General features: G+C 41.3%; 1 protein-coding gene across 6 annotated transcripts in view; it reads right to left on the bottom strand.

Moving 5' to 3' along the window:
- LOC127978683 (zinc-alpha-2-glycoprotein-like) overlaps positions 1-22,396 on the bottom strand; it is a 111,101-nt gene extending 88,705 nt beyond the window's left edge. For 4 of the 6 annotated variants that reach the window (XR_008158591.1, XR_008158593.1, XR_008158590.1 and 1 more), the window contains exons 1-6: positions 22,091-22,396; positions 19,181-19,429; positions 18,759-19,028; positions 18,391-18,663; positions 17,125-17,235; positions 16,511-16,672 (exon numbers count right to left, since the gene is read on the bottom strand). Coding sequence is in view for 2 of the 6 variants with exons in the window: in XM_052583545.1 (XP_052439505.1) it covers positions 18,391-18,663; positions 18,759-19,028; positions 19,181-19,429; positions 22,091-22,154 (856 nt within the window). In the remaining 4 variants the exon portion in view is untranslated. The remainder of the gene's footprint in view (positions 1-16,510; positions 16,673-17,124; positions 17,236-18,390; positions 18,664-18,758; positions 19,029-19,180; positions 19,430-22,090) is intronic. The other 2 variants (XM_052583545.1, XM_052583543.1) reach the window with 2 other exon arrangements.
- Positions 22,397-24,055: the final 1,659 nt, after the last annotated feature.

Here is a 24,055-nt window from a genome sequence, read left to right as displayed (position 1 = left end):
TGCTGTTGGACCGCTAATGCACATCCAACACTCTCACTGCCGTCCCTACGCTCTAACATTGACTGTCTCGCAGCAAACAGCGCTTCGAGCAGCATTGGATCGGGCTGTAACGCCAGGCGTTAATAAATAAATAAATAATAATCCCTCAGACACTCTGCGCAATCCAGCTTTCAGATTTCGAGGGGCGATTCAAGGGTCTTACACAGACGACCCGTTTATGACGGCTCGCACAGCCGCCGTTTTAGTTAGCGGCAGAGCCTGATGTTCAATTCGTTGGTCTAATTCCTGCCGTGGATACGTTTCAGGATTATACACAACGGGACGCAATAGCTCTTATGCATACACTTCCCCTGTGCACGAATGCCGCAGGCTTTTCCGTGCACGGACATTTATGTGTATGACAGCGTTGCAGAAAGCGGAAATTTGAGACTGCTATTATCGTTTTGGGTTGCGTGGAACGCTTGCCCTGCATTTCTCAATGGGTGTTACGCACAATTGTCACGGATACACCAATTCGTTTTTTAGAGGCCCGCCTCTTTTCCGCTGAATTCTTTCCACGGTGGTAAGCTGATGGTAATAGCAGTGTTGTGACAGGAGATGTCAACTCTGCTGAGCAAAGGGGCTATAGAAGTCGTAGACCCCGTACTTCTCAAATGCATGGATGTAGCTCTGGCCCCGTTGCGGCTCCAGGGCGTCTGTCTGTTAACCACTTAGACGATTGGCAGCGGCATTTCCCGTAATTTGTCTGGGGTTACTTCACATGCGCCCTTTTCAGTGGAAAAATGGGCGGAAAAATGAAATATTTCACCCCGTTGTCTTCCGCATCCGACGATTTCGGTGACACGGAGTTGTGTGATGTCGTTAAAGCTATGGATGCCAACCGAGTTCTCCTACCGGGGTTTGGCTGGGGATTTGAGCTTTCCCAGAGACCGTCACGACGGATGCGTCTTTGACCGGTTGGGGAGCTGTTTGTCAAGGGCTACCAGCCCATGGAGTGTGGACAGCTGCACAACGCAGTTGGTATATAAACCGGTTGGAATTACTGGCAGTTTTCTGGCTCTCCAGTAATTCGCGAATCTGCTGATCGGCCGTCTTGTGCTGCTCAGATCAGACAACACAGCGTTTGTCTCATACCTGAATCATTAGGAAGGATTACACTCTCGCCCCCTGTGCAGGCTGGCGAGACATGTTCTTCTTTGGTCTCAGAAAAAATTTCTGTCGATCCGAGTTGTTCATGTCCCCGGACGTTGAACTTCGGAGCGGATATGCTATCCAGACAGGCTCTGGAACAAGGAGAATGGAGATTACACCCCCAGACGGTGAATCTTTTATGGCGGATATTCGGCAAAGCGAAAGTGGATTTATTCGCGTCAAACATGACTACGCATTGCCCGCTATGGTTCTCCCTATGCCCCCCATCGCCCCTGGGCGTGGATGCATTAGCTCACAGCTGGCCCAGGACCAGTCTGTATGCTTTTCCTCCGATTCGTTTGATCCCAGCGGTATTATGCAGAATACGGCGGGACAGAGTGGAACAGCTGCTGCTGGTGGCTCCGCGATGGCACACGCAGCCGTGGTTTGTGGATCTGATCAGTCTGCTAGCGGGCTCTCCGTGGGAGATTCCCCTCAGACAGGATTTATTATCACAAGCACAGGGGCTGATTTGGCACCCGAGGCCAGATCTGTGGAAACTGTGGGCGTGGCCACTGAGCGGAGTGCATTAGTATGTCCCGGTCTTTCTGTTGAAACCACTGAGACTATATTGAATTCTAGAGCAGCTTCTACGAGACGCTTATATGCTTTCAAGTGGAGACTGATTACAGCCTGGTGTGGCAATCGTAATGTGGATCCAGTTTACTGCCCAGTGGCTTCAGTGCTGGAGTTCCTCCAGGATTGTTTTTCGGATGGCGTAACACCAGCCACTTTTAAGGTTTACGTGGCAGCCATTTCAGCTTACCACGAATACATAGGCGGTGCCTCTATGGGGCGTCATCCACTAGTTTCTCGTTTCATACAGCGTGTGCGACGGCTGAGGCCTTTCCGCCCTGTGCGAGTTCCTTCATGGGATTTATCCATTGTGTTGCTAGGTTTATCAGGGCATCCGTTTGAGCCCTTGGAGCCCGTATCGGATAAATTCCTGACACTGAAGACACTTCTTCTCATGGCTTTATCCTCCCTCAAGAGAGTTGGGGATTTACAGGCTCTTTCTGTTTCACCCTCATGCATGGAATTTGCACCGGGCTCTGTGAAGGTGCTGCTGCGGCCCAGGCCTAACTATGTTCATAAGGTCGCATCTAACCTCTTTCGCTTTCAGCAAGTGGTTCTGGAAGCTTTTTCACCTGCTGAGGCTGGATCAGGAGATCTAAGTCTTTGCCCTGTGAGAGCTTTAAAGACTTATGTGGATCGTACAGCCCCTTGGCGTGAATCTGACCAGCTGTTTGTCTGTTTTGGACATAAAAGTAAGGGCCATGCGGTTACAAAGCAGCGCATGTCCCATTGGCTGGTGGAGGCAATTTCTTTGGCCTATGAGGCGCGCGGACTCGCTTCGCCCTTAGGAATTAAGGCTCATTCCACTCGAGCTGTGGCTTCTTCTCAAGCTTTTCTCAGTGGATCTTCTATGGATGATATCTGTGCTGCGGCAGGATGGTCCTCACCGAGCACTTTTATCAAGTCCTACAGTCTGGATGTGAGGATGGCTCCTGGCTCCCGGGTTCTCTCCGCTTGAGCAGATGCTTCCTCGGATCTCAGTTTTCAGGTACGTCAGGCGTTTTGGTATATCGTTCCTATACGTGGTGACGTCACCGCAGCATCGAAGTGACCTATGATAGGGAACATCTCGGTTACGTATGTAACCTTGGTTCCCTGAATAGGGAACGAGATGCTGCGGTTCTGGCCGTTCCGTACCTTGATAATTTCTTCATCTTCAGTCATGAAATCTGAGCGAAATGGCGCGCTGCACCCAGGTATATCATGCGTGCGCATGCGTAGGGTGGTGCTATGCGCCATTTGGCCAATAGGATTGGCGGGATGGTATAGGGCTTCAGACATTCGTCACACCGGAGGTGTTCCCATACGTGGTGACGTCACCGCAGCATCTCGTTCCCTATTCAGGGAACCAAGGTTACCGAGATGTATTCATTCATTCCTTTGACAGAGAAACTGGCTTCCCTTGATTTGACTTTTCACGCCATTACCGTAACGCTTAGTAACTGTGCGCACCACAAAACAACGTGGCCTGACCGCAGTAAGAAACGCACATAACTTCATAGGAAACTTTTTTGGAAGTCGTGGCCTGATGGTTAGAGGGTTGGACTCCCAATCGAAGGGTTGTGGGTTCTAGTCTCGGGCCGGACGGAATTGTGGGTGGGGGGAGTGCATGTACAGTTCTCTCTCCACCTTCAATACCACGACTTAGGTGCCCTTGAGCAAGGCATCGAACCCCCAACTGCTCCCCGGGTGCCGCAGCATAAATGGCTGCCCACTGCTCCGGGTGTGTGCTCACAGTGTGTGTGTGTGTTCACTGCTCTGTGTGTGTGCATTTCGGATGGGTTAAATGCAGAGCACAAATTCTGAGTATGGGTCACCATACTTGGCTGAATGTCACGTCACTTTCACTTTCTTTTTTCACTTTCACTTTTCACTTTCAACAGTGAATTTTAAATATTTTAACTACACTCTTAGAAGAGATTGAACCTCAAAAAAAGAACCTTTAAATGCAAAATTAACTTTGAGCAATCAAAAAGGTTCAAAGTTGAACTTAAAGGTTCTAAAATTATCCACTGGTTATTTGAGAAGGGTCTGGCTGCAGACTTGCACTTGCACTCTCAGACACTTGTGCTTCCGCTAGCGACTCCACTTGCAGTCTTTATTTTTTTATTTTGTAATTTATTGATAACTTTTTGTTTGAATCTATCAACATTTTACAACATTAGCCAGGTGGTGAAGACAAGAAAAAATAAACTAAATTACAATGTTGGAATGGTCAGAGCAAGCCACCCAACTTCTTGTCCAAGCTCTTGTTCTCTCCAGACTGGACTATTGTAATGCTCTCCTGGCTCATCCTGCATGTACTGTCAAGCCTCTGCAAATGATCCAGAATGCAGCAGCGAGGGTTGTCTTCAATGAGCCAAAAAAAGCTCATGTTACTCCTCTCCTCATCAGGTTACACTGGCTACCAGTAGCTGCTCACATCAAATTCAAGGTACTGATGCTTGCCTACAAGACGACCACTGGCACCAACATACCTAAACTCACTGGTTAAATCCTATGTGCCCTCCAGAAGTTTGCGCTCTGCAACTGAACAACGCCTTGTGGTGCCATCCCAAAGAAATTCAAAATCACTCTCACGGACCTTTTCCTGGACTGTGTCCAGCTGGTGGAATGACCTCCCAATCTCAATTCGTACAGCTCTTTACTCATTTTCAAGAAACATCGCAAGCACTTAACCAACTAATACTAGCACTTTCCCTTCTTTTCTTGTCTCTTCATTTATAAAAAAAAACTATATATACGTATATATATATATATATATATATATATATATATATATATATATATATATATATATATATATATATAAACATTACAAAATGTCTGTAATCTATATAACTTTACCAGTCAACAGTTTTTGAACAGTAAGATTTTTCATGTTTTATAAATTCTCTTCTGCTCACCAGACCTGCAATATTTGATCCAAAGTACAGCATAAACAGTAATGTTGTGAAATTGTTTTACTCTTAACTGCTTTCTATTTGAATGTCTTTTAAAATGTAATTTATTTCTGTGATCAAACTGAATTTTTTAGCATTTCATGATCCTTCAGGAATTATTCTAATATGATGATTTACTGCTCAAGAAACCTTTGTAAATTATTATTATCAATATTTAAAACAGTTGAGTACATTTTTCTGGATTCTCTAATGAACAGCAAGATCCAAAGATCAGAATTTATCTGAAATTAAAAGCTGTTATAACGTTATATAGTATACCATTCAAAAGCTATAATTTTATTTTTTTGAAAAATAAATTATAGAACTTAATACTTTTATTTAGAAAGGATGCTTTAAATTGATCAAAAGTGATGATAAAGACATTTATAATGTTACAAAATATTTATATTTCATATAAATGCTGTTCTTCTGAACTTTCTATTTATCACAGAAACCAGAAAAAATATATATTTGGCTGTTTTCAACACCATCATAATAAATGTTTTTTTGAGCAGCAAATCAGGATATCAGAATGATTTCGAAGGACTGTATGACTGGAGTAATGATGCTAAAAATGTAGCTTTGAAATCACAATAAATTAAATTTTAAAATATATAACAAATAGAAAACCGTTAATTTAATGGCCTTGTGAAAATATTACAAAATGTTAAAGTTTTGCTGTACTTTGGATATGCAAATAAATGCAGGCTTTGTGGATAAAACAGACTTCTTTAAAAAACTAACAATCTTAAGGTTTAAAAAGTGTTAGGCTATTATAGGCAAATTTCATTTTTCTCTAACTTCTAGTTTTAATTGGCTTAGAAATCTATAACTGCTGGACAATAGCCAATATTAGGCTAATGATTTGTTTATATTCTACAAAAACTTTTTTCTACAATCACATAAAGCAGAATAGTTTATGTACTGTAATGAATGCTAGGCCTATGTCAATTAGCACTGCATTGTTCATATACCGTAGGCTATTTATTAGGCTACATGGATATGACTTGAAAAACAAATAAACCATATCTTGTCACAATCGAATGTCTTCGTTTTTCCAAACGTTTCTGGTGTGTGTGAAAAAACAGCGTTAACCGGACGCTGTTGCCCATATTAGGAAATTCCTGGTTACGATTTTCAGCGCGAGAGCGCGCTCCGGCTTCGAGTATGAATAAAACACACTCTGCAGGGAGTTTAGCGCTCCGTGATGTTCATCTCGCCTTATTCTGGGTCCGACAAAAAACATCAGGTCATGCAAAGACTATCCTGTATCTTTGAATTTAAATCTATATTTATTCATACCAGCTCCTGAAAACACACTTGCCCGAAAAAGTGTGGGGGACGATTAAACGTGATATTAAAAGTGGGGACACGTCCCCCGTGTCCCCGCGTAATCTACGCTCCTGGCTACCTGTGACGTCACTTGCAATCAACACAAATCGTGCGTGTTGCCAACCCAGCCGGCACATGACCGACCTTCAACGTTGAAATATGGTTGAAATAAGGTCAGTTGTGGTTTCAATGTTGAAACAACGTTGATTCAAGGTTTAAAGCTGAATGGTTGAAAAACATCCAGCACATGACCAACTTTCAATGTTGAAATATGGTTGAAATAAGGTCAGTTGTGGTTTCAACGTTGAAACAACGTTGATTCAACGTTTAAAGATGAACTGTTGAAAAACTTCCAGCACATGACCAACTTTCAACATTGAAATATGGTTGAAATAAGGTCAATTGTTTTAATGAAACAACGTTAAAAATGTTTAATGCTAAATAGCAGAAAAAGGTTAACAAGCTTTTAAATTATTTATATTAAATTATTTAAATTAATTATTATTTTAATAGCATTTAAAAATATTTTAGTCATGATACCTATTCTAAAATCTAAAGGTATATGTTAAATATTATCATCATTAACAACAATAAAACGTCTCCGGTTACTATCGTAACCTCGGTTCCCTGAGAGGCGGGAACGAGACATTACGTCAGCTAAGACGTATATGGGGAACTCTTCCCTTCTCCACTTTCACTGAAATCTTATTGGCTAACGCCAGCTGGGGACAGCTGGCCAATTGACGCGAAGCATGCAAATACTGGCGGGTAAGCGTGCAGTATAAAATGCATGGGCGCGAAAATTACGTCAGAATCACGACTGAACGCTAGCACAGCTGATCAAACAGCGACCACGGCGGCTAACGTAATGTCTCGTTCCCGCCTCTCAGGGAACCGAGGTTACGATAGTAACCGGAGACGTTCCCTCTCGAGGCGGTAACTCAACATTACGTCAGCTAAGACGTATATGGGAACTGTATAAAATCCCGCCGTGAGAGCAGTGAAGATAAGCCCTGAACGGAGTCAATCACCCTCACACAAGCAGTACAGTTCTAGCCAATGGTCGTGTCGCTAAGAATGCTTGCATCTGATAGGCGGAACTAGGCCAATGAGACATCTGCTCCGACCCTAACAAAATATGCATAACTTCAAGCAATATATCGAAATCTGCACTAACCAGGGCAGACACAAAGCAATAAGCACTCAAGCATGAGAGTTAAACAGAGTCGACGGCGTTTGCGGTGACTGCTGCATAAACCATATTAAACCATAACACAGAGTTAGCAGCCATGGTAACTACTGTATAGCTGGTTATAACAGCTTTAATGAATAAAACTTAACTCACCGAAAAACATGTGACGCTACAGAGGGTACATCCAGCTTGTAAAACCTGGCGATTGTGTTCTGGGAAGACCAGCCAGCAGCAAAACATAAATACTGGACAGACATACCTCTAGACCAGGCCCATCAGGAAGCATTTATAATGTCCTCGCAGAATGAGCTCTGATGTTGAGGGGGTAATCCTTCCCCTGGCATTTGATAGCGTCCACGATCCAGTGAGAAAGTCTCTGTTTAGAAACAGCACGTCCCTTATTACATCCACCAAGCACACGAACAGCTGGTCCGACTGACGAAAGGCGGCCGAGCAATTCATATACATCCGTAAAACCCTAACAGGGTCCCGGCGCTCTGAGCATCAGCGTCGCGCGAGGCTGACGGCTCAACAGATAAGGCGGGCAGGGAAACAAAACGGTGTATTGAGTGACTTCGAAACGAAACCCGGTCTCGGCCGGAGAGTGACATTACAGTCGCCAGGCCCGAAACCAATGCAATATCGTTCACCAAACACTCACGAAATTCTCCAAGGCACTTCGCTGAGGCGAGAGCAAGAGGCAAGGCAGTCTTCAGGGAAGCTCCTTAACCGCAATCGAAGCTAATGACTCGAACGGTAATAAGAGATAGAGCTCTCAAAACTAGAGCGAAATCCCACGGCGGCACGGAGGGCGGCCATGAAGTACACAATCTACTTGCTCCCCTGAGAAAACTGAATACCAGAGCGTGCTTACCGATCGTTTACCCGTAACCGGGGAACGAAAGCGGCAATAGCGGTCACATACACCTTCAGCGTGGATGGTTTCAAACTCCCGCTATCCAACTGTGCTGTAGAAAGCGCAAAACATCCGACACGGAACAGGTCCCCGGGTCAATATAAATGTTCTCGCACCATTTTGTGAAAACTCACCACTTCTGCGCGTAGCAGCGAATGTTTGATGATGCTCGCGTCTCAGTAAGTGTGTTTAGCACTCGTCAGTGCAGAGTGTCCCGCTCATTAGGGTCCCCGCAGCGGCCACACATGAAGGTTCCACAGCTCGGGGCTGGGGTGCTATATTGTGCCATTCGCCTGAAACAGCAGGTCCTGCTTGAGGGGGATTCGCCATGGGGGAGCCATCAGTAACTCTCTCAGGTCCGCGAACCAGGGCTGATTCGGCCAGTTCGGGGCCACGAGTATAACTGATGCTTTCTCCTCCCTGATTTTGCACAACACAGGCAGAATCTTCACAGGAGGGAATGTGTAAGCCTGGCTTCCGGCCAGCGCGATGTCAGAGCATCTCCCAGCAGGGGGGAGTGAGATAGCAAACGTGTTCTCGCTCGTGGCAAACAATCCACTTCCTCCCTCCCAAATCATTAGATCTGATCTTGGGTGAAGCCAACATCTCCTTAAGGAATCCCGTTCCTCAAAAGCATGCTCACTCCACGGTTCAAAGTACCGGGGATGTGCGACGCTCCTATGGAGATGAAGTGTCGGTCCGCCCACAACAGGAACTCGCTGCCTGTTTGAATAGAGCTCTGGAGCGCACGCCGCCCTGGCGATTTATGTACGAGACCACAGACGTGTTGTCGGTTTGAATCAGTACATGTTTCCGCTCCAATTTCGACCGAAAGGCTTGCAGGGATATTAGGACACCGCTTCCATTAATCCAAACGGTTTTGTGTCACCTTCTCTGTGACTCCGACCACAGGCCCAGACGCACTGCTCCCCGGCCTAGATCGCTTTCGCAGAGAAAAGAACTCCTGGGCTGAACATATCCGGGCTGTTCCACGGTCTCAGAGTGCTGACGCAACTGTGAATGACCGTAAGTGCTTGTGGACCGAAGACCACGCCCTCGGCGGAACTCGAGTTACAGCCAAAACTGTAGCGGCCGCAATGTAGCAGACCCAGATGGCACACTGAAGAAGCCGCCGCCATCAGTCCCAGAAGCCTCTGAAATTCCCTCAGTGCAAACGACCTGCCCAGTCAGAAACAGCGCAGAGTCGATGAAATGCTCTAGAGAGAGATGGGCTTGTATCGCCATCGAGTCCAAACATATTCCCAGATATGTTACAGTCCGACTCGTAGAAACACGCTCTTCTGCATATTCACACGCAGTCCCAGCGTATCCAAACGGCGAAGCATTGTTTCCACGTGACTGATAGCACATCTCTTGAGTGGGCTAAAATCAGCCAATCGTCCAGATAATTCAACATGCGCATTCCGCTCGATCTGAGGGGAAATTTCGCTCTATCGCTCTCTCTCGAGCAGACTGAGAACTTCCTGTCGCAGAACAGGACGGTTTTGGGGCAAAGTCAGTGACGGGACCACGCCATTGAAGCGGGGAGGTCTGCGTTTGAATTGGAGAGAATATCCGTCGTGAATTATTCCCAGTATCCACGGTGAAACGCCCGGGATAGCCCTCTTACCGTCCATGAGATGACACGGCGGACGCGTTACGTCTACAGCCACTGATGGCTTATTTTAATTAGGGCCCCGCCCCCGCGAGGCTGGAAGCACTGGCGGGAGGGCGGGCGCGTCGCGAAATGGTGTGACACTCTTGCGCCATCATGAGGCCATTATAATCATGGACTGTGGCTCTGCGCTGTTTGAGACAGGGCGAGTGACACAACGTTGGGTGCAAGAATTTGTATATATGCTTCTTTAGTACAATTTTTACTCACAAAAACATCATTTAAACACATATAGCAATCGTCACCCATAGTGATGTGGGGGACATGATGCATGTGTCTGTGGTGTTGGCACTCTCGCTCCTTCGCGAGGCCATTATAATAATAGGTTGTGGCTCTGCACTGTTCTGAGACAGGGCGAGTGACACAGAGATGAGTGTAAGAGGAAGTAAAGCTCTTTAGTTGATTGTAACATGCTTTTATTGTGGAACTCACACAAACAGCATTCAAACAGACATAGCAATCGTCGCCCGAAGAAACATGGGGGACATGATGCTTCTGAACATTGAGGGTGACACCGTGTTCATGTGGTGTTGGCACTCTCGCGAGGCCAGTATAATCATAGGTTGTGGCTCTGCACTGTTCTGAGACAGGGCGGGTGACACAGTGATGAGTGTAAGAGGCAGTAAGTTCTTTCGCTGATTGTATACCTGTTTTTATTGTGGAGCTCACACAAACAGCATTCAAACAGACATAGCAATCGTCGCCCGAAGAAACATGGGGGACATGATGCATCTGAACATTGAGGGTGACACCGTGTTTATGTGGTGTTGGCACTCTCGCGAGGCCAGTATAATCATGGGTTGTGGCTCTGCACTGATCTGAGACAGGGCGAGTGACACAGAGATGAGTGTAAGAGGCAGTAAAGCTCTTTCGCTGATTGTATACCTGCTTTTATTGTGGAACTCACACAAACAGCATTCAAACAGACATAGCAATCGTCGCCCGAAGGAAATGGGGGACATGATGCATATGAACATGGCGCTTGGGGGCGGGGCCTCCCGCTCACTCACTCTTTCACCGTCAGGGAGACGGCTCGTATGGCGCGCTGGCTCTCTCGCGGCGCGGGGTCCTCAACTGACCCTGACGTTACCTTCCATGCTATTACCACTGCTGGTTTCGGCAGAAACGAGCGTCCGGTTCAGAGCGGGGTGCCACTGAGGGCTATTTTAGCTGGTTTCAGAGCCTGGCCCGGTGCATAAGAATCTCGCAGAAGAAGACTGGGGTGAGCGACGGGGTATCACATGGCTCATACTTTGGCGCGCTTTCTGCGTCTCTGAGAATAGCTCCATGACGTCACCAAAGAGTGTATGTGTATGTGATTTCATTAGACTAGTCGTGAATATGATTTTAGTGCACAGATTAACATCTTTGAGAGCTGGTATGTTGTCTTAATGCACCGCGTTTCAGTCATTATAATATTAATTCCGTTGTCTGACAACAGAAGCATTAAAATATAATAATAAAAACGTTCTATTGAGAATTTTTGCAGCATTAAAATGCAGTACATTAGCACAGAAAGGGCGAGATAATATGACGCACCTACGTCATGAATATGCTAATTAGCATATGACGTCATCTAGCGACATTTAGCGACTTTTCAGGCAGGGTTTAGCTACTTTCCATTGAAAAAAGTTGGCAACACTGGCTGCTCGTTATGACTGACTGCTCGGTCGGTCCCGAATTATTTCATATTTGCCTGTACATTTTTTATTTATTTTGAGCGAATTTGAGTCGTGACATGTCAATGGAGAACAAAAACTGTGAACACAAGAAGGGTCAGGTGTTCTGCGAGGTCCTGAAAACATCCTGTCAAAATGAGGTAAGAAAATCGCTAACTTTATCTTTATTATATTTTGAAAATAGTAAAGTATTACCAGAGTTTACAAATGGGTAGTTTAAAGGACATATAACCTGCAGATAAATAAATACCCGTGTGTCTATTTTTGCATTGCTTTATCACAGATGATCAAGTTAGATGCTCACCTAATGTGTTACTGGTGAGTTATGTGTTAATGTCTGTCTTTTAGAGATTTTCCCATATTTTCCTGATATGAATCCCATGCATTAGGTGTGTTATATATGTTTGTATTCTTATAATAGTTTCAAAGTGTTTTCTGCAACATATAAGTGCAAATGTCGGTATTTAAATAATATAATTTTAATGAATTAATGAAAAAAAAAAAAAAAAAAAGGATTGTTTAAAGCCATGGTTCTCAAAGTGTCAGGCCCCCTCTAGTTGTTATGCAGGTGAATCACTAAATTAAACTAATTAATGTTAATATATTTTAACTTAATCTTTGAGTAAGTTTTTTTTTTTTTTGCACATTTAAGTATGTTACAGTTAAAGTACAGTACAGTTTTGTAACTTTTATTACATAATTACATTTAAAATTACATTTTAATTTAAACTTTTTTTTTCATTTACCTGTGTATGTAAGCACAGTTGTAGTGTTAATGTTCAAACTGTATTTACCATGGTAAAGTGTCTGACAACAATTAATATTCTTATTAGAATAAAACTGCCTCATTTTTTAACTGTAGACCTGTAGCTGAATAGTTTGGTCTACTACGCTGCTGAAATGTAATGTTGGTCATTATGGTGCAACTTAATATTTAATAACAAATATTTTCTGAAGTGGTACTTGGTATAAAAAGTTTGAGAACCAGTGGTTTAAAGAAATGGTATAATATGAAATCCTGCTTTTTAAGAACTTTTCAGTAAACCATTTCTTCTTTCCCCTTGTAGAGTCATCGAGGATCCAGTTTATTCTTGAAACATTGGTAAGAAATTGTTCATCTGCTTCATTGCACTGTCACTTCTGCTAGAGATGCTTTGACCTTTTGTGATAGGTTTTGATTGTGCTTAGTTTAATAAAAATGTACTGAATTTGATTTGACTTGTTTTACTACACTGTAATGTTAGTGTTCTGATTAAAACAGTGTAACTGGGGGCTCTGAAAACACTGCTTGTGAATAATTTGTTAATATTGTACATTTTCATCTGAATACATTAAATAAGTGTTTAATGAATAGTGTTGTCCACTTTGTTTCCAACCTCACTGTTACTGAACTGTAAAGTGAAAATATTGTGTGATTTATTTTGCATTCAGTTTTCAGTTAAATATATTTCACAATATCAAAGTTATTGTGAAACATTGTGAACATACCTAAACTCACTGGTTAAATCTTATGTGCCCTCCAGAAGTTTGCCCTCTGCAAGTGAACGACGCCTTGTGGTGCCATCCCAAAGAGGTTCATAATCACTCTCACGGTCCTTTTCCTGGACTGTGTCCAGCTGGTGGAATCACCTCAGAATCTCAATCTTGAGAGTCTTTACTCATTTTCAAGAAATATCTTAAGACTCATCTTTTTCACCAGAACTTAACCAACTAATGCTAGCACTTTTCCTTCTTTTCTTGTCTTTTATATATATATATATATAAAAAAAACTGGCTATGCGTTCTGTACTAGACTAACTGAGACTTGTCATGGCACTTGTATACTGTTGTTGTTCGCTTGTACACCTGACTGCTTCTGTTCTTCTCATTTGTAAGTCGCTTTGGATAAAATCGTCTGTTAAATGATTAAATGTAAATGTTTATACAGGACGGTACAGAAAGTGCACAAGTGGGAGAGAGTGGAGGGCACGGCGTCAGAATGGACCTAGCGCTGGGACACTTTCAAGGATCACCCGAAGCACAACCACACTGTATACACTAAGGCTGCTGGTTCTAACATTTTAGAGTGCCCTGCGGTAGAAATCTCATTCTGCATTCCCCACGGTAAAGAAGACACAGTCCGGGGGGGTTCCCATTAGAAATCAACTGGTGGAAGGTTCCCTTCTCGAACTGTCCAACACATTTTCACTGCACAAATGTACACAACTTGTAATGAGACACATTACTTAAACATGTTTTTGACAGAAACTGTAGTTTTCCATCCAAATAAAAGATCCACTGGTTTCAGTCATAAAGGTACAAGGGTTTGTCTTGTAAGTGCTGCAAAAAAATATGCATTTATGTGCCAAATTATTTCACAAAAACCTTTAAATATTATTGTATTTGGATTGTTCTACTACCAGTTTTTAGCATTACCTCCATGCATACTCTGCATAATAAAGTGTGGGATTATTTTCATCTGTTTTATACAGTATGTTTCCAAAATTATGCTGTTTGACAATTTTGAGCATGTGGTAGTTTATTGAAGTTGTTTGTAAAGCCATTGCTGCCAGTCATTAGATTTTTAGCCTTGCATGTACCTTGTTGATCTAAATGCCAACTAGGATCTAGGTGTATTTATACACGGTGCGAGGTACGACGGGGAAACAACGTCGTGTTATCAACGCTGATTAACTTTTCAAAATCAACACCTCATTCAGCTTTCATCCCAGGTCTGCAGCACGACCCTCATTCACCCGTAATGCAGGTAAGACGGTGAAACAGCGTCGCCATTTCAACGGTGAATCCACGTTGTGATTTCAACGTTGATCCAATTTGCAAAATCGAAAGGTTATTCAACGTTGATTCAACGTCGGGATTTCAACGGTGAATCAACGTCGTTATTTCAACCGTACATCAACGTCGTGATTTCAACGTTGATCCAATTTGCAAAATCGAAAGGTTTTTCAACGTTGATTCAACCATGGTACCTGACGTTGTTTCAACGTTGAATCAACGTTGAAATGCCGGCTGGGAATGGAGACAAGACGCTGTGATGGTGATTAAACGATTAATATGGCATAGTGTATTAAGATACATTAAGTTCAATTAAAAGACCAAATTCGATATATAGTTATTATTTAATGTAAGCAGCAGATGCTATAAACACAATGCGCAAACTTTGTCCTCCCATACAGCAAAACGCTTAATGTGGCCTAATAACAGACTAAGATGATCAAGACAATTCAGTAGTCTTAGCATATATGTCTTGTTTTTGACTCAAAGTATATACAGACCAGCAAATATGAACGTGCATTATGAAATGCATTAAGTGATTTTAAAAGGATCAGCTCCGTACAGTCAAGCAGACGAGTACAGCATGCAGTGCGTTAAATTGTACATTAAACGTATTCCTCCCATAGAAAATAATTATAAATAAAACACAATGTAGCATAAAGGACAAAGACAGTGATATAAACGAGTTGTAGACAGTTTATTCTATATGGAAAAATGTTTAACGCGAAACTTTGCATGTTGCGTTTATTCTGGGCTCATGCTTGCCTGTACATATTAGTTGATAATGTAGAGAAGCATGTGAGTTTGGCCTTTTATCATCTTAGTCCATTATGGCACATATTGCGGTATGTGAGGAAAATACTATATAAATATACATTAAAATAATGAACTGTAGACCTATATTTAATTTGATATTTTAATAGCTTCTTAATACATTAAGCCATGTTAAATGTTTATGTTTTTCTACGCTTAGCGAGAGACTGCGCAAGCGTTCATATTCTGCTGTTCTGTGGTCACGGATTTGCCGGTCTGGTATTTTTTCTTGTAGGATCCTGTACGTTATAGTAGTACTAAATTAGGTTTAATCGTTTAATCACCACCACAGCCTCTTGTCTCCATTGGCAACACGCACGATTTGTGTTGATTGCAAGTGACGTCACAGGTAGCGGAGAGTGCAAGTAGCAATTGCAAGTGACATTCGCCACCTGGCTACTCTTATAACATGTTGAGAAATTCAAACAAAAAGTAATAAAAAAAATAAACAAAATAAAAAATAAAGACCGCAAGTGCTGTCAATAGCGGAAGTGCAAGTGTCTGAGAGTCCAAGTCTGAGAGTGCAAGTCTGAGAGACACTCTTGGGGTTATTTGGCAGTTATTTAAAAAACTTTTGTTGTGATAAAGGGTTCCTATTATAACATTTAAGGTTCTTTCATGAACCTCTTCTAAGATGTACTGTAAAGACTAGACTGAGTAAAGTTTGATTATTTTTTTAATTAGTAAATTACTAATTTACATACTCAGTTTTAATGAATTTACTGTTATTCGATGGGTTTCGTCTACCCATGATGACCACCTCATATATCACATATCTCTAAATTGCTCAATAATCTTTAGTGTCCCATGTTGTTGTCAATTTTTAGAACGCAAATTGAAAATCACAAAATAAAAGTTCAGTTTTATGCTCATAAATGAACCAGAAGCCATTCTGTGTTAAATGGAGAGAGTGGAATGAAATTCTTACCCCTAAAAATATATATTTTTTGTTTAATAGGCTATCTTTATATTTCACAGCCATACATCCTTTAAATTTTCCCAATACCACATTCAACCTTCAAATCTCAGAGACCCTACTTATTCTGCTCAGAGACATGACAAGTGATAAAAGTGAATTTGGTTGGCAACAGCGATCAGGTTGGTCACAAGTTTATATTGTTGAGAGAACACCATTATGTCATTCTGTGAACCTGGTACATGCAAGTGTAACTCCTCTCTCCCGGATCCTCGCCACCACACCTCGCTCCGAGTGGGCCTCTCGAGTCTCCGGCATGGGAGGCGGACGCACTAACAAGGAGGCTAAATGACTGCAGCAACTAGCGTCTGTTGCTAGTGCGTCTGTTGAGATCGGGGAGTGAGGTTTACCTACTCGCTGACCTCTGTTAAGATCAGAGGTCGCGTCAAAAAACAGTTTCAAACATTCAAGCAAAAGCAGAACGAATATAGTGATCTACTAACTCAAACTACATCGATGATATAACCGTAGATGACGCATCCAGGATCCTGCTTTTCAGTGTGTATGTGCCCTAATGCTCTCATGTGAATCACTTGCGGTGAGGGGATCCGCTGATCTTGAGGCGATGTTTTGTGATGTCCTGTGGTGGAACTATTGGGATTCATCTGGCCAAGAGAAGATACAACATATTATTAGAAAACTTTAGAATTAGCGTCAGCTGATTTCATACCAATTCAGTACGTTATATGTTTCACTTGATAAACCCCACTCTGAAACACCCAGCATTTTTAGTGTGCGCACATATTAAACTCATAAGCCGTTTTGGTACCAGATTTACAGCATGGTCTCCATATTTAAATGATGTATTAATATTCCATTAAATAATTAATCTCAGATTAAAGACAAATGAGAATGAGAAAAATGACATTTGAAACATGCTGTTATAGTGTTTGTCCTGTTTGCAGTTGATGGGATGGCCGAGTGTGACTGACTATTCATCAAAAATGTCTGTTCTTGCATATAATATGAATAATATTGAATAATATGAGGGTGAGTAAATAAAGACAATTTTCAGTTCTGGGTCTATTAGTTGGTCCTTGAATTAATATGAACTCACCGTTGAACCTTCTGTTTTTGTAGAGTAAAAACATGATGTATAGAACAGCAATCACGAGAGCACCTGCAGCTAGTGCCGCCCAGTGATGACTTCTAGATCCCAAACTTCCATCTACAGGGAAAAAATAATAATTTAAACATATAATGCTCCAAACATTCAATAAATGAATGCTACAAGTAAATGGTATAAATACCAACTCTGAGCTAGAGCTGTAATCGGGCCTTAAAAGTTAGGCCCGACAGGACCCGAGCCCGACAAGTACATTTTGATTGACAGATTTTTTTAAAGCCCGAACCCGTTTACAGCCCGACATTATTCAAATGTGCGTACGCACACAGCTCTTTTGTCTTTTGCCAACAATGAGCAATTTATTAATGTTTTAACATAATTTACTCATAACTAACGTAGACTAGACCACTTGGAAGTTGGAATAAAGAAATAAAATAAGTCCTCTGTGACATCGTAACATCTCAGCATTCTAGACATAGGCTCATTTAACCTATACATAGACCAACGCACCAATAAAAACGAGTCATTTAAAAAAAATTAAATTAAGATAAATTTTAAATTAAGATGGGTATTTGGCAATAACGAAATTAAGATAAAGGCTCCGCCGGATTTGCTTTATTTAATAAAAGAATAATGCCAACATTAGCGTAAACACTCTGTCAACATTATGCATTTAAGACTCAATGAATATTTAGTTATCATTTGAAAAACCTTTACTCACAGAGATTAGGCTAGGTCTACATGTTTATGTGGAGGAAAATGATTGAATCCACTGTAGATTCATTATTCACTCATTATTCTCATTATAAGCATGGTCAAAACTTTTCCACACCTCGCTCAGAGTTTGCTTTAGTTGCTGGTGCAACCAAAACTTAATCACCAGAGGCAAGCCTTCGTTACACCTGCTCAGCATTCATTTTCGCATCTTTCTTGCGCTAATCGAAACACATCACATGATCGCTCGTTTACCTCGCAAACCGGAGCACAAGCCCGAGCCCGGCCCGAGCCCGCGTAAGATGATAGAAATTAAGCCCGAACCCGACCGAACCCGTCGGGTTCGGGCAAAGATCTTCAGCTCTACTCTGAGCTGCCAGCTGGAGTAGGAAGCTACTGTACAACAATTTTGCACACAATATTAAAGTGTGTGCACTTTGGATGGGTTAAATGCAGAGCTCGAATTCTGAGTATGGGTCACCATACTTGGCTGTACTGTCCTGTATGTCACATCACTTTTATTATTTTAATAACTTTATGTACCCCATGATGTTGTAAATGTCTGACCGCTGTGAAGGACGTGACACTCATAGCCCTGTTTCTCATCTCGGTGTATCTTCACACTGGTTCTCATCTGAAAGGTTTGGTTCTCGTTGGGTCTGACTCCAGAAGAGCTGAAGGGTTGGAGTGTGATGTTGTTTAGCGTGATCTTCATCTCTATGTGTTTGGGGTAGAAGCCAGTGGCCAGACAGGTCAGATTCAGCTCACTTTGGTCATGAGGAGCTGCAGATGCAAACATGTGAAGAACTGGAGGAGCTGCAATAAGAAGCAGATGATAGAGGAACTGACTCTGGACAAAAAGACATAAATGATTGAGTTTGAAACACTGAAGTCATTAGAGAAACACATACTGTTAATCGAAGCATTATATGTGGAGATCCAGTCCATGCAGTCTTTGAGGTATAACTGAAGAAGATGATTGTGTACTCTGTCAGCGTCCCATTTCATTTTGGTTTCTTTTGCATTTGGACTTTTTTCAATCCACTGCATTGTGTCATAATTAAAGAAAATAAAATCCTCTCCATCATATCCGTACTCATCAAGTGCGTTCACATTCATCACTGCTCCATCTGGATGTTTCTCCACCTCACAGCCGACTCTCCTCTGTAGTGTATGGAGGCCTTAACATGACAATTCATAAATAAATGAAAAACAACAACTAATTATTACAAGTTTAAAAATATGTTGTAACTGAATAAATAAAGTGATATATTTTTAAGTGAACAATGCTTTTATGGGCCAATGTCATTCCAGTAAAACTCAATGAATTCACCTTCACATCTGGAGCTTGTGCAGTTTGCCAGAGAGTTAACCAGATGTATGAACCATTCTCTAGATTCATGAGGTTCTCTGGTATATCTCCAGATTTCTGCATCAAAACAATCTCTTTTCCAGCTGTGTTCTTCATTACTGTAGTGAGAGATCGATCTGTCGTCATACACACACACTGCACTGAACACAGGACCAGAGACTCCTTCAGGTTTGCTGAGGACGGTGTAAACAAACAGGAGATGGTGTCCCTCTGAGGAAAGACAAAGATAAATGCAAGAGAATAAAGGTGTTAAGGTCATGTCAACATTACATATAGTCAAACTGCCTGAGAGTACTCCAATTAATATCTTTATCTCTCTCTTAAATAATTCAGATGCACCTCTGAGACAGGTAAGTTCACTCAAGCTTATTAACACTAATAATATTTACATACCTCAGATTTATTTTATAATATGTAGAACTATAGTAACTGTAATCATGGTATTGTTGCAGAAATGTGAGACATTCACATCAAATAGGCATTAATTAAACATTAAGGAGTGATGGGTTTGAACTGCAGTGTTTTTAATATAGACAGGTGTATTAAAGACTATTCTGCGCTCAAGCATGTTGTAGCAAAAAAATAAAAATAAAAACTTTTGCCTGTGCAACCAACTGAGAAAAGTTAGTTGCAAAAGAGCTAGTGAGAAGGATGATTCTGGAGCCCTAAACTGCCCAGCTCAGCCTGTGAATGATCAAACACCCCTTCAGCACCTGCGATCAAAATGCCCACAGTGGCAGCTGGCACACCTAAAACTAGATGCAGAATTATTTTTTTATAGTCTCAATAAAAAATGTTTACTAAACTTGGGCTATTGTTGTTTACTTATATATATATATATATTTTGTTCGCGACTCGGTTGATTCAGATCGGCACTTCGGAGCATGTTCGCGACTCGGTTGATTCAGATCGGCACTTCGGAGCATGTTCGCGACTCGGTTGATTCAGATCGGCACTTCGGAGCATGTTCGCGACTCGGTTGATTCAGATCGGCACTTCGGAGCATGTTCGCGACTCGGTTGATTCAGATCGGCACTTCGGAGCATGTTCGCGACTCGGTTGATTCAGATCGGCACTTCGGAGCATGTTCGCGACTCGGTTGATTCAGATCGGCACTTCGGAGCATGTTCGCGACTCGGTTGATTCAGATCGGCACTTCGGAGCCTGTTCGCGACTCGGTTGATTCAGATCGGCACTTCGGAGCCTGTTCGCGACTCGGTTGATTCAGATCGGCACTTCGGAGCCTGTTCGCGACTCGGTTGATTCATATCGGGACTTCGTAGCATGTTTGAGATTTTTTTTAAATTCAGATCTGGACATCGAAGCAGGAAGTGTTTGTCAAACAGTTAATTGGTGATAAATGAATATTTGGATTTGAGGCTTTTTTTACCTGTCGATTCAGCATGTACATACACCCACACACAAAGGTGGACACAGACGGGTGTGCCAGGTAGGGTGACCACCCGTCCTGCGTAGCGCAAGCGCACAGCGTTTGAGCCCAATAAATGCCTCCCAAAAATTGAGACTGTGTCACGCATAATCAATGCTTGCTCAAAAAAAGTTGGTCGCTATATCTGGAGTCATCAACCCGTCGATCGCGGTCGACAAGTCGATCTTGGAAGCAGTCGATCGCGAAGATTTTTCAAAATCTGAGAAAAAAAGGTGCGAGCCTCCGGTGCGAGTTGGAAGGTGCGAGCCTCCGCTGACTGCGCGCGCACCTCCCGAAACAGACGAGACATTTATACGTGACACAACTGTTTTAAACTGAAAACTAGTTCAGCTAATAAATGTTTCTGTTGATGCATGCGCATTCTGGCTTCCCAGACATTACAAAAACATGAAAAAAAAAAGATCTATATTGAGCAACTACAATTCATTTTAATCCTATAATTATATTTTATAATTTATTTAAAGTGAATAAATTGTAATGAAAAACAAACAAAATGCAATAGCTAAAGTTCAAATTATCGTATTTGGAAGAAAATTATTACATTTAACAATTAACTAAATTTTGACACGACCTGCAAATTAACACTAGGAGTATGGTTGGACGGAAGCAGTGTGACAAAAAATACTATCCCATAATTTTGCACAGTAATCTGCCAATAAATGTGGCACACCCAGAGTCTCTTTTCTGGCTACACTACTGGTGTAGACTTTAATAAAACACAATCTAATATGGTAGAACCGTGAATATAACACAATTGCTGTATTTGAATTACTGTAAGGGTTAATAAATTATAACTTTACAGTGGCATTTTTCATTGTTAAACTGTAGCTACTATATCCAATGTTTAATGGGAGGTAGCAAAATCTGACAGAGCACCGCACCTGGTGCATCCATGTATTTTTGAAAAGCAAATTAAGCTTTTCCAACTCTAAACCCAGTCCCAAGTAAATAAGGGTTATTAAAAAAACTAGCCAAACGAGTTGGGTGGTGTCTCCACCATTGTTCAAAGCAAAAGTACTTCACTGCCAGTAACATATTTCTCAAGTATCCTGCACGAGTTCACACATGTACCCACTGAGATCTGAGGGGTGTGGTACTTTTCAGGGATTTTTCCTGCACAGTCTATTTTGTTATTTAAGTGACTAAGAATAAAATTGACAGCGCATTGTTCATGTTAAAAAATTAACATGGATTAATACGAAATGTGTTAAATATTCCATAAATGCACATAATTAAACGATGTCTTTCAGAGTCAACACATTGCCTTTTTTAGATACGAGTAAATAAAGGAAAAGTAGTCTACACTTTTAGATAAACATGATTGCACTCGAGGAGTTAGAAAACCTGCAAGGATTACTTGTATTAGTCCAACCGCCAGAAAAAAGAGAAAAAAAAACATTTATACATAACGAATAACTTACCAGAATAAACGTAGCGTAGTCCTATGCCTGCAAACAGTATACAGAGAGAGAATTTCAAATCCATTTCAAGTTTACAGGAAACTGCGCCGAACGCGCATAGCAAAACCACATGGACATTAAAAGCTGCAAATATTTCCTGAAAATCGGTGTTCAGAAAGGTGGTCGAAGAAAGGTTTGGCAGCTGCACACTTCATTCACTTGAACTTCTCACTTGCGCTTCTGCTGGTGACGTCACCCGCGGTCTTTTTTATTTTTTTAATTAATTGATTATTTTTGGTTTGAATCTCTCGACATTTTACAACAGTTGCCAGGTGGTGAAGATAAGAAAAAATAAACTGAACTACGAAGTCTCTTGCAGTCGACACAAATCGCGCGTGTAACCATGGAGACAGGATCCTGTGGCGCTGATTAAATTCTGAACAATTTAATACATAGTTGGATGCGATTTTTATATAGTCATCACAAACATTGTATCAGGACTTTGGACGTTTGGAGAAAACATGTTGTGTGTTTGTTTTCATAGATTTTTGTGTTTTCAGTGAAACATTACCTGCACTTACAGGTTTACAGCCCTGACAAGTCAAGTCACTTTTATTGTCACATCACCACAATTCATGTGTCCACCAGACTGATAAACTCTTTGGCTCTTTCAGTGGTTTGAATTGGGTTATACTTAAAAATAAATCAAAATCCTTAGACTGTGAACGGCAAAATAATCAAATGAAGTATAAAGAAGTATCAAGGCATTCACTGTCTCTATCATCTTTCCCTGAATCCCTCTCTCTCTGCACATTGAGTTTCTCTGCAATATGAAATAAGCACTTTCAATAATCTACATTAATTATGCAGCCATCAATTGTACGTCCCAATGATCACAGTCCTACTACTGATGACCTTATAAATCACAAAAGCACATATTTTTCTAAGAGTAGCTAGCATGTTTAGTTTTGCTAATAGCTTAAACTGTACCTGAAGGTTCCTGCTCTGACTCAAAAGCTGAACTGTCCACCCCCTTTTAATAGATTTTATCTATTGTAAGTCGCTTTGAATGAAAGCGTCCGTCTGCCAAATGATTATGTAAATATTACGGTGGAACAGTTCAACTTTTTCACCGTTCGGTTTGTTTCACGGTTTCAGAGTCACGGTTTCGGTAACGTTGTATTTGCTATGTTTATGGAAAAACTATACTTTCAAAAAATATATATATTATCATATTATTAAGAATATTCTAACTACAAGCAACAGCACAAATAAATACAACAGAGTAAAGATAAACTGACTTTCAGGGTTTTTTTAGGTAGGTCTTGCATTAGATTTTAAGGACAGAATTTAAATAAAGTAATCAAATGTAAAACAGCATTGCATTTTGGACTATAAATTATATGCAAAATGTCTCAGTTCACATTACTTTAATCTCCGATCTCTGTGTGCAAGTGTTTTGTTTGCATGTATGTCATTGCAGCAGCACATTAAACTTTAATTGTAATTAAACTGACTGCAACTATAGTGAATCAAATTATTTTAATGCACACCTTTTAGCAGATCAGAATCAGATATTCAGACAAATCATGGTAAAAATAGATTTATTACAGTAACCGTTCAACAAACCAAGCAACTAATGGTTGTGTAAAGGAAAAAAAGAACATACTTTTTGTGTTCGTGTCAATTTGCTGAAGTAAACTGTTCAGAACTTGAAGAGCAGTCTCAAGATTAAGATGAAGGTCCTTCCCAAACCACATCTTCACTTCATGCAGCAGCTACCAAAAAAAGAAAGAAAAGAAAATAGAAAGAAAAAGTCATTCAATTTTTTTTACTGTTTTTATTCATACAAAAAAAAAAAAATACTAAACTCAAAGGAAACAACACTAAAAACAAATACTCACAAGTTGTGGAACCCGAAGAAATGGGAACGTGTCCATGACCTCTCATGTTGATTTTGTCATTAAATCAACTCTTTTAAAAAGA

This window comes from Carassius gibelio, chromosome B19 (genome assembly GCF_023724105.1).
Source record: "Carassius gibelio isolate Cgi1373 ecotype wild population from Czech Republic chromosome B19, carGib1.2-hapl.c, whole genome shotgun sequence".
Taxonomy (NCBI): domain Eukaryota; kingdom Metazoa; phylum Chordata; class Actinopteri; order Cypriniformes; family Cyprinidae; genus Carassius; species Carassius gibelio.
This window is presented reverse-complemented; position numbering and strand designations above follow the sequence as displayed.